At 51.0% G+C, this 11,261-nt stretch overlaps 1 protein-coding gene across 1 annotated transcript; it reads left to right on the forward strand.

Moving 5' to 3' along the window:
• Window positions 1-676: 676 nt before the first annotated feature.
• PRR18 (proline rich 18) lies at window positions 677-8,242 on the forward strand. Its single transcript, XM_032973602.2, has 3 exons — window positions 677-956; window positions 4,194-4,942; window positions 5,410-8,242. The coding sequence occupies exons 2-3, from the start codon at window positions 4,327-4,329 to the stop codon at window positions 5,715-5,717; spliced, it is 924 nt and encodes a 307-aa protein (XP_032829493.2). The 5' UTR covers window positions 677-956; window positions 4,194-4,326; the 3' UTR covers window positions 5,718-8,242.
• Window positions 8,243-11,261: the final 3,019 nt, after the last annotated feature.

The following is an 11,261-nucleotide window of genomic DNA, read 5'->3' on the forward strand; positions in this document are numbered from 1 at the left end:
TAGGGTGAAGGGTTCATTGCAGACGGAGGTGTCCGGGGCTGAGCACCGGAAAGTTTGTTTCACTGCCACCCCACCACCTCGGAGTTACACTGGGGGGGGGGGGGGGGGGGGGTGGTCAGCACCACGCCCGGTCGTCTTTGTCTCCCCAGTGGCGATATTTACACATTGCACCAGGTGCTCATTTGAGGCTGAGTCAACTCACACAAAGACAAATATGCTCCGTTATAGCCTTAACAGACTTTTCGGGCAAGTGCTGTTAGCGAGCACCTATGAAGGCCGACACGGTACAGGAGGGGGTGGGTGGTCAACACCACGCCCGGCCGCCTTTGTCTCCCTAGTGGCAATGTTTTTTTGAGGCTGAGTCGATCTAGGGGAGGCCTGGGACCGGTTCGGATAATCGTCACTGGTGTTGGCCGTGAGCGGGCATCGAACCCGGGTCGTCAGGTTCATAGCGCAGCGCGCTAACCGCTACACTATCGCTCCCCACACCGGCACACACACAGACACACACACACGGGCACACACACGCACGGGCACACACACAGACACACAGGCACACACACACACCGGCACACACACGGGCACACACACGGGCATACACACAAGGGCACACACACACGGGCACACACACACACCGGCACACACACACACACGGGCACACGGGCACACGCACGGGCACACACACACACGGGCACACAGACACACACACACACGGGCACACACACGCACGGGCACACACACGCACGGGCACGCACACACACACACGCAGAGGCAGGCCACTGGCACGACGGCTTTTGTGTGAGGCAGCGGTAGCCCGTGACGCATGCCCGGTTGACGCATTCCCGTGCAGCAGAGTTAAAGCGCCCGCAGAGGCGCGCGCTAGAACAGAGGCGTGGCGCTGCTGCTGCTGCTGCACGGTGCTGCGGCGGACTCGCGCTGCCGCTGCTGCTGGGCACGTAAGCCTCACGTGTGTGTGTGTGCGTGTGTGTCAGTTGTTGGGGAGCGGTGGTGCAGCGGTTAGCGCGCTGCGCTATGAATCCGGCGTCCCGAGTTCGATTCCCCGCTCACGGCCAACACCGGTGACGAGTATCCGAACCGTTCTTGGGCCTCCCCTAGGTCGAGTCAGCCTCAAATGAGTACTTGGTGCGGTCTTTAAGTAAACATCGTCACTAGGGAGACAAAGGCGGTCGGGCGCGGTGTTGGCCACCCACCCCTCGCGTGCCGTTCCGGCCTCCATAGGTGCTCGCTAACAGCACTTGCCCCAACAGTCTGTTAAGGCTATATGGGGGATCTTTGTCTCTGTGTCAGTTGTCGACTCAGCCTCAAATGAGCTCCTGGTGCCTTTTGTAAACATTGTCACTGGGGAGACAAAGGCGGTCGGGTGTGGTTATGGACACACCACCCACTCGGGTGCAGTGCCAGCCCCCATAGGTGCTCGCTGATAGCACTTGCCCCAAACAGTTTGTTGAGACTATAGGGGGAGATCTTTGTCTTTACTTCGCCACGATATTAGCAGGCGGAGTGGTGGCGCAGTGGTGAGCGCACTGCATGGCGCAACGAAGCCCTTCGACCCGAGTTAATTACCCCGGCTAACATCAGCGGCGAGTGAACTGCGATCATACATGACCGACACGGTAGTGTTGGGGGAGGCCTTCATCCAGCGGTGGATAAACATAGGACTGTAAATTACTATCGCAATTCTTACGATTTTATAACAGAATAACAACGCGAGACAGGGGACGTGTTCTTCGTACCATATCTACTGTTTAACATGCGCGTCGTTCGGGCACTTATAGTTTGAAAATGTTCTTACACAGCCACCTTTTGTGATACATAGTCTAATTAAAATGTGAATAATGTATGGACATGTGAGCATAGTATGGTAACTGTGCAGGGGTCAGCAACCAGGCCAGTTTTACCATAGGAAGCTCAGTTTTACCTTGGGATGTGAGTTTTACCATGGGAGTCCAGTTTTACCATAGGAAGTCCGGTTTTACCATGGCAAGTCCAGTTTTACCATGATTATTGTGAATGTTAAAACTGAACTCCCATGGTAAAACTGGACTCCCATGGTAAAACTGAACTCCCATGGTAAAACTGAACTCCCATGGTAAAACTGGACTGCCATGGTGCGAGTGGATTTCCCCTGGATGTGGTGAATTACAGCGGCGTGGATAAGTTGAGACGCAGTGGCTCTCTGTTCAAACGAGCAATGGCACAGCGCTCTTCACCGTCAATAACCAACTCCAAGCGAGCGGTGGAAACTCCACATTCCTATGGGGGGGGGGGTCCAGTCCATCCATGGCGTTAAGTTTAAGTGTATTAGGTTAACTTTCTTATACGCGAGGCTTTCATCCAGCAGTGGCTTGATCATGGCTGACGATGGCGTGTTCAGTTCCTTGGCTACTGGCTCTGTCGTTCCCTCGACGTCGTTGTCCACCAGACCAACTTAGAGCGGTGGTTCTCGTCCGGAGAGGGGGAAGCACGTGGCAATGTGACGCGATTTAGAAATCCGTGAAATTATATCGTACGCGACAGTCATTGGCGAATAATCACGTACGAATCTGCCAATGTAAAATAACTACGATAACATTTAAATACCACACGGCACCCGCCGGGGAGAGAGCCACAAACTCAACACAAAAATAAAGTTCTCAACAAATGAGCAGTTCAGTGTACTTGAGTGCACTTGAGACAAAACGTTGATTTTCCGAGGTCCTGTCGAGGTTTCGCCCCCAGCGGCAACCGAGACCTCCTCTGTACGCAGGCGGTTCGGGCATCGTCTTCCGTAGATCGCCCCCGGTCCTTCCGACCGCAACGGAGGAAGAGTCAACAGGCGATTTTACGATCCTGCTCCCGGGCGGTGGCGCGCATGCAACATGCAGAGAAGCGACTCAACACGTTCGTCAACAACACCGCGGCCTTCATAGGAACAAATACACATCACAGGGGTCGACAACCTGTGGCTCCTGAGTCGCATGCGGTGGCTCTTTAAGGACCGCTGGCTTCGTCACGTTATTCATTCAGAGACCACCGTCTCGTGATCAACACACAGTCCATTGCGGATTTTTTTTATATTTTAGGTGTTTGTTTTTGTTATCGAATTCCCTCCCCACCAAAATACTCTTCTTGAGTTCTTGTTATTGCGATTTCCGACCCCTGCGCTATGACACAGAGTCATTGTCCAAAGCGTCGCCGGCAATATCAATGTACATATTTAGTTATCCCATTAAGGCCGCAGCGTTATTGACGAATCTGATGGAGGAGTCTCGGCTGGGACGCAGTCCTCGTCATCTCAGCAGCCGCTGGTGTCGCTGGCCGCCGTCGCTTCCACGCTGAGACGAGACGTCCCGTGGTGATGGTGGTGGAGATGATGGTGGTGGTCAGACTCTCGATCGTCAGCCCCTTCCAGCGACGTTTCGTGCCCGAGGCCCAGCTAACGTTTCTGAACAATGCTACCGCCTATCTGTCAACCCCTTATTACAGATCAATTCAGACCTTATTGGTGACCCCGTGCCCTTATAAACCTCAACGTTCATCCTACAAAGTCCCATCGCAAGGGAAAAACACAAACAAATAGATACAAAATAATTACTCCTATTGAATCGCCTATACGCCGTATGGACCTGAAAACTCAATTTCGCTGCTCAAGAATACGGAGTAAACCGTATCGGTTAACAGCTATGTGACCGATGTAATTAAATCTGGGTATAAGGTGCAGACGAAATGTGGGGCAAGTCGCGACTTGCGCGGTTTGTATTTTGGCTATTTGCATCGCTTCGTGTTTGTTGAACACGTCAGCCAGCAGCTGCCAATAACGCACGCGGACAACACGCAATGATCGAACACACCGTGTTTACACTGCGTCTCGTACACACAGAGGCGACCGTGACTCAACGACTGGTGTACATCATACCGGTGGTCTCGAAACCATTAGGATTTGGACATTTGTCTAGAAAACAATGCAGTTATGAAATAGAAAGAAAAGGCCAGAGGGCAAAATTTTAGACTGCGCAATTGTTTGGAGCAAATGCTGTTGACGAGCGCCGATGAATGCTGGAACGGCGCACGAGGGGGTGGGTGGCCAGCACCACGCGCACACGCACTGAATGTCAACACCGCGGAGGTGTTCGCTGTTGCCCTGCTGTATAACTCTCTGATGTGTTTTTCGTGGTTGCACCGCTTGTTGTTAGTTGCTGAAGAAGCTTGCACCACGTGGAGCAATAACGTCGGACATCGGACCGAGCTGAGCGCGGTCGAACCCAAACGCACGTGGCGCAGCGCTGCGGCGAGCGTCAATGCTTGCTGCGCAGCCTCAGGGCACCGATGTCTTCTGCAGCGAATGTTGGCTGGCACAGCATCGCCAAGGGTGGCATCGTCATCCCTCGCCCACCCGTGGCCCCGAGAGAGCGGGCACAGCGTGGCACCCCCAGGGACCCCGCCGCTCACTCCCTGCCACCCATCGGGAATCGCGGGGACCCCGGGCCCTGCACCCTAAGGAGAGGGGACGCATCTTCCTTTCGGGATCAGCAGCAGCACCGCGCCATGCCTCGCCGTCTCCTCGCCCTGCAGCCGAAGCAGACGCTGCGGCATTCGTGGCCAGGGTTTGTCAGGGGACCCCAAGGGATGGGACATCGGGGATCCTTCCTCCTTGGGGGTCGGAGTGAGGGTAGACTTTGTCAGCCTAGGCCCCCCGCGGGCGAGAAGGGGGGCACAGCAGAGGGGGGCGCTCTCCCGGGTGCCGAAGGAGACCCGGCGGCTCCGTTCTCTCTGTGCCTCACCCCGGAGGCCATCGGGGTCCTGCAGAAGAGGAGGCTCGCCCAGGGGCTGCGGCTGGGAGGAGTGGATGAGGAGGGAGAGAAGGAGAGACGAGGGCAGGCGGGGACGGGGAACGGGCGGGGGCGAGGCGTGGGCCACGTGGCGAGTGGAGAACTGGTCCAAGGTGAAGTTGCTGCTTGTGCTGCTGCTGCTGTTGATAACGCGGACACACACACACAAACGCAGGGATGGAGACGAGTACATTCCCACAGCGAGGCAGACATACACAGCGACACAGATGCGCAGAGCGATACGGGCACCGAAGAAACGAACATTCACAGGCTGCTCTGTATAGCTTGGGGCAAGTGCTGTTAGCGAGCACCGATTAAGGCCGGTACGGCGCACAACGGGATGGGTGGTCAACGCCACGTCGGGCCGCCTTTGTCTCCCCAGTTCTGATGTTTACACACTGCACCAGTACGGTACTCATTTATGGCTGAGTCGACCTGGGGGAGGCTCATGACCAGGTAATAGATGTATTTGTGCATCGCGGGTCTGTGAGAGATAGCAATGTCTGGGCGGAGGTGACGCCTTCATCCAGCAATGGATAAATCACGGTTGATGACGACGATGATGCGTGTGTTCTCACAGGATTGGGAGGCGAGATCTTCAGCGAGACGGAGGTGCCGAAGGGACTTCTCAGGATTTCCCTGCTCAACGACAGACACCGCTACGACGACGTGGAGTACGAGGACGATGATGACCACCGTGGTGGCGGTGGTGGTGAAGGCGGTGGTGGTCGTGGTGGTGAAGGCGGTGGTGGTGGTGGTGAAGGCGGTGGAGTGAAGGCAGCCAGGACGCTGCATGTGGACGCAGGCGTTCGTGACAAGTGCATGAGGTGGCTGCGAGGGCTGGAGGAGGCAAGGGGAGGTCACAGTCTGCCTCACCTCATTCTTTAGACATCATCAAAAGTCTTCACTTAGGCTGGAGGAATCCGATGAGCTATGAAGCTCTTTTTTCACAGATGTTCAGTAGGGGCGGTCGGAAAGTTACATCATCAGCATCAGCATCGTCACGTTGCCATGAGATAATCCCGAGCATAATAGTTGAATTCACAACAATCATAATCATGTTTAATATACATTTGCATATTCTTAGTTCTTTCAGTAAAGTCACGTTGATGGGAAACAATAAAATAATAAAATTTATATAAAACAATAAAATTCTCACGACGTTTCGACTGCAACACAAGCAGTCATCATCAGCTTATGTTGCAGTCGAAACGTCGTGAGAATTTTATTTTTTATATATATTTATTGTTTCCCTTCAACGTGACTTTACCGAAAGAACCAAGAATATGAATCACCGCAGTCACGAAAGCTTTAAATAAAAAAAATACATTTGCATGTTATGCATTATGAAAGGTCTATCACCACCACCATCATCATCATCGCTATCAACATCCACGTAATTTAATTCATATCCTCACAATCATGGATGGCTCACGTGATTATCATGAGTTAATCATTGACATCACCATTTAATTCACATCATCATCATCACATTAAATTCACATTGTCATGATGGCTATGCACGTCGCCTATAATCCAGCGCTGTGGAGACAGCAGCGAGGGTTGGCAGTGCCGGACGAAGCTAATGCGGGGCCTGTAGCATGACGTTATAAAGGGGTCCTACATATATTTTAAAAAAACATAATTATTAAAACACATTTTTTGTTTGCTTTCACAGTTAAGTAATTGTATTTTTTCATTTGCTATACAGCCAGATAATACGACACATCGCTAACCTTAAACACCCAGTCCTTCATAAAAGTTGAAGGCGGTATAGTACTGTAGTAATAGAGCAAATGCAGAATCACTGAACCGGAATTGATAGCTTGAAAGCATTTAGCGCGGGGCTCTTGAAAGTGCGGGGCCCGTAGCTACTACACGTGTAGCTACTTTTGCTACGAGGATAATCCGGCACTGAGGGTTGGTGGCTTACCACACGTGGGAGTCGCTACACTCCCTTCCGTGGACGTCCAGGAGGAGCCGTATACCCCGGCGGTATAGCAGAAAATGTGGACTCCACCTGTCCCGTCTCAGTGGGATCGAGTGTTTCTCCCTCCACGGGTGGGTTTTCTCCGGGGCGCTCCGGTTTCCTCCCACATGGTAAGCACTTATTAATTGGCAATCCATACAGCATCCACTGCCGCCTTGGATTGGATGAAGGACCTTAACGTTCAACTCTGCCATCTATCCATAATACAGGTGTTTTTTGGGGGGGTTAAATCGCGTAAATATATAAATGTGTCGTTAAACCCGCCACCACCCGACGCAGCCAATTAGTAAGGGTTGTCACGTAAACACAACGTGGCCAATTCGTCACTAGTACAGCACACCCGTGTGTTGGAGAGCCAATCCACAACATTTACAGTTTGTTGCTTAAATGCCATACGAAAGAAGAAGATTGGCCAATGACGCCTTAATCTATAGAGGATCGCAGAGCTTGGGTAATGTTTGGCCCCTGCTACACGCTGCGTGGCTGCAGCCTTCCCCGATCGCCTGCGTTTCCCCCTCGCGCCTCTGAGCAGATATCTCTCTGTCCCTTCAAGGGTGAGCGCATACAGCGCGGCACGTTACAAGTTGAAATCGTGATTCGCAGGATATATTATTCACCGTTTTTTGCCATGAGACATTCGTCACGACTCTTGAATTCACGGAATTCGCGGCGTTGTTGAATCCCATTGGTGTCATCGTGAGATCATCGTTGGAGGCCATCGATGGATTCGCACGATCATCGTCGTCCTGTGTAAATCACGCGATCATGAGAACGCTTGATCATCATGCAACCTGAACCATCATCACAAGCATAGCACGCTCATTATGATAATTGCTCATTACCACCACCATCATCATCACCATCGTCGTCGTGGTCATCTATGCACTTGTTACCTTCAGTGAACATGACAAACTTAATCGCCGTAGAGCACCCTCTCCATCACAAGCCATCATTCTGAAGCGCGGTGGTTCTTAACCTTGACTGCAGCCTTGGGCCCCTTTGGTTCCCAATCGTTAAAACAAATGTACAATTTTAATAAACACGTAGAGGGGTTGATGAAATAACGTAAGTTGTAACGTGTGTGACCGTGCTTAATTTGTGTTTGCGATGATTTACCTTCGAAACAAATCTGTCCGTGTCTCGCACCCCCAGAAAGGGCATCACGCATCCCCAGGGGATGCGTTGCACCCCAGGTTAAGAACCATTGGTGTAGTTTGTACTTCACTAATTGCGTTGTGGACCACTGCTATATTATGATGAGATTGTACAGAAATAAGCCTAGGCAGCCACGCCACCCCCCCCCCCCCAAACTTTCAACTGGAGTTTTATTGTTTTGAGTGTGTGTCGAGCCAATGTGTGTCATTTGTAAATACGTGAGAACATGTTTCATTATAAAACAACACGAATAAAAGCAACGGACGAAGCCGAAAGTGTGACAGTGTCGTTGTGTTATTGTAGTAATACGAGGGGACATGCCCGTGACTTCACACAGTGCGGGGGGGGGGGTGTTATGGAGTTGGGTGGCTACCAGTATACCCGCTGGGTGTGTAGGAGGAGCGGTGGGATAGACGTGTGTGTGTTTGTGTGCTGTGTGGTTGATTGTTGGTAGGGAGAAGTGGCGCAGTAACGACGTCACCAGTGGCGTAGTAACGACGTCATCAGTGGCGCAGTAACGACGTCACCAGTGGCATAGTAACGACGTCATCAGTGGCGCAGTAACGACGTTACCAGTGGCGCAGTAACGACGTCACCAGTGGCGTAGTAACGACGTTACCAGTGGCGTAGTAACGACGTTACCAGTGGCGTAGTAACGACGTCATCAGTGGCGTAGTAACGACGTTATCAGTGGCGTAGTGACGACGTTATCAGTGGTGTAGTAACGACGTCACCAGTGGCGCAGTAACGACGTCATCAGTGGCGTAATAACGACGTCATCAGTGGCATAGTAACGACGTTATCAGTGGTGCAGTAACGACGTCATCAATGGCGTAGTAACGACGTCATCAGTGGCGCAGTAACGACGTCATCAGTGGCGTAGTAACGACGTCATCAGTGGCGCAGTAAAGACGTCATTAGTGGCGTAGTAACGACGTCATCAGTGGCGTAGTAACGACGTTACCAGTGGTGTAGTAATGACGTCATCAGTGGCGTAGTAACGACGTTACCAGTGGCGTAGTAATGACGTCATCAGTGGCGTAGTAACGACGTCATCAGTGGCGCAGTAACGACGTTATCAGTGGCGTAGTAACGACGTCATCAGTGGCGTAGTAACGACGTCATCAGTGGCGTAGTAACGACGTTACCAGTGGCGCAGTAACGACGTCATCAGTGGCGTAGTAACGACGTTACCAGTGGCGTAGTAATGACGTCATCAGTGGCGTAGTAACGACGTTACCAGTGGCGTAGTAATGACGTCATCAGTGGCATAGTAACGACGTCATCAGTGGCGCAGTAACGACGTTATCAGTGGCGTAGTAACGACGTTACCAGTGGCGTAGTAACGACGTCATCAGTGGCGTAGTAACGACGTCATCAGTGGCGTAGTAACGACATCATCAGTGGCATAGTAACGACGTTATCAGTGGCGTAGTAACAACTTTATCAGTGGCGTAGTAACGACGTCATCAGTGGCGTAGTAACGACGTCATCAGTGGCGCAGTAACGACGTCATCAGTGGCATAGTAACGACGTCATCAGTGGCGTCGTAACGACGATATCAGCTAAGGGGGTCCGGCGATCGGTCAGGTGAAGCCCCAATATTTGATTTGTCTCTTCACGGTCGCACCTGGAGGCTCTTCTAAATCGCGGCTCCTCTTGCCCTCATCACAGCGTCGTTACCCTCACGGTCTCGAACATTTAACGCTGCAGGCGCCCTCCGTCTTCGCAAGATGCAGCCACTGCAGCTCAGTAGGAGTACCTCTTTGCAATATTGCGTGACCGCTATGATTAAATAAAATTAAAACGTGGAGCGTAAACGAAAGCATTTTCATAAAAAATATATTTAAACCGAGACGTTGGTGCTGGTAGTGGTGGCAAGAGAGTTTGGAGCCATTTCTCCGATAAAACAATACTTATATATGTATAACCCTTGCTTGGAGGTGTCATGCAGGCATGTAGAATTCTGACGCCACAAATAGACAAATATATGACGGCCGTGGCTAGAAGGAAAGGCGACTGATGGGCAAGAGTGGCGATGGAGCGGCAGCCGTGGAATGGAACGCGTCCGAGAGGACCTCCGCCGATGATGTGGAGCGATGGATTGTGACAAAATAAAAACATCCATCATAATAGAGACTTTGGGGGGGGGGTGCTAGATCGCGTAAATATATAAATGTGTCGTTAAAACCCGACGCATTTATATGTTTACATATGCACGCGATCTAACCCCACAAAAAAAAACCTGTTATTGATGATATCGGTCGCGAAAGCCTACGTATTAAACCAGATATTTTTTTATTTTTAAAAAATTTGGATCACATGTACACCAGTAGTTGCGACGTCGCCTCTTACCGACAGACGGACGGAGAGACGGGCAAGAGAGACAAAGGAACGGGCAGGGAGACAGACGAACAGACAGACGGAATATCGGCATATAATTTGACGGAGTCGCTTCGCGTGCTGCATCAACTCGTGACGCTTTCCATGCAGGGCCGCGCGTCACCGCTAGAGGTCGCGTGGAAACTGTGAGTGCACAGTGAGGATATTGATGGTGGTTTCACACGTGCTAGGCTTTCGCAAGCAATATCGTCCATCGTAGAGGTTTTTTTGGGGGGTAAATATATAAATGCGTCGTTAAAACCCGCCGCCACCCGACACAGCCAACTAGTAAGGGTTGTCACGTAAACAGAACGTGGCCAATTCGTCACTAGTACAGCACACCGGCGTGTTGGAGTGCCAAGCCACAACGTTTACAATCTGAGTACAACGTTTCGCCAGTAATTACAACTAGCTTAATAAAAAAAACAACCCTCTATTATAGATAATTATGATGATCAACATGCAACTGCCGATGATGAGAATGCTGGTGATATTGTTGTTGACGACGACGATGATGATGGTGCCGCTGATGATGGTGGCGTCTGCTTCTGCGTCTGTTAATATCGCTCGATATATAACATCACGATTGTGCTATATTACTTTAACAATGCGGCTCCGGATTCGCATGCGGCGCTTTAAGGACAGCTTCTTGACGTTCTTTATGAAGGTCCGAGTCGTATTTACATTGTGGCTCTTGAAATATTGACGTTTTATGGAATTAGAAACAATTGATCTTCTTGTTATTTTGGTTGCCGACCACCTACAATGGAAGTTCAGTTTACCATGGTAATCTTGATCTGAAGCTTTCGTGACTGCAGGGATTCATATTCTTGGTTCTTTCGGTAAAGTCACGTAGAAGGAAAATAATAAAATAATACAAATAAAACAATACAATTCTCACGACG

The sequence above is a fragment of the Petromyzon marinus genome, chromosome 51, assembly GCF_048934315.1.
Source record: "Petromyzon marinus isolate PM22_M1 ecotype Great Lakes invasive population chromosome 51, UKy_Petmar_22M1.pri1.0, whole genome shotgun sequence".
In the NCBI taxonomy this organism is placed as follows: Eukaryota; Metazoa; Chordata; class Hyperoartia; order Petromyzontiformes; family Petromyzontidae; genus Petromyzon; species Petromyzon marinus.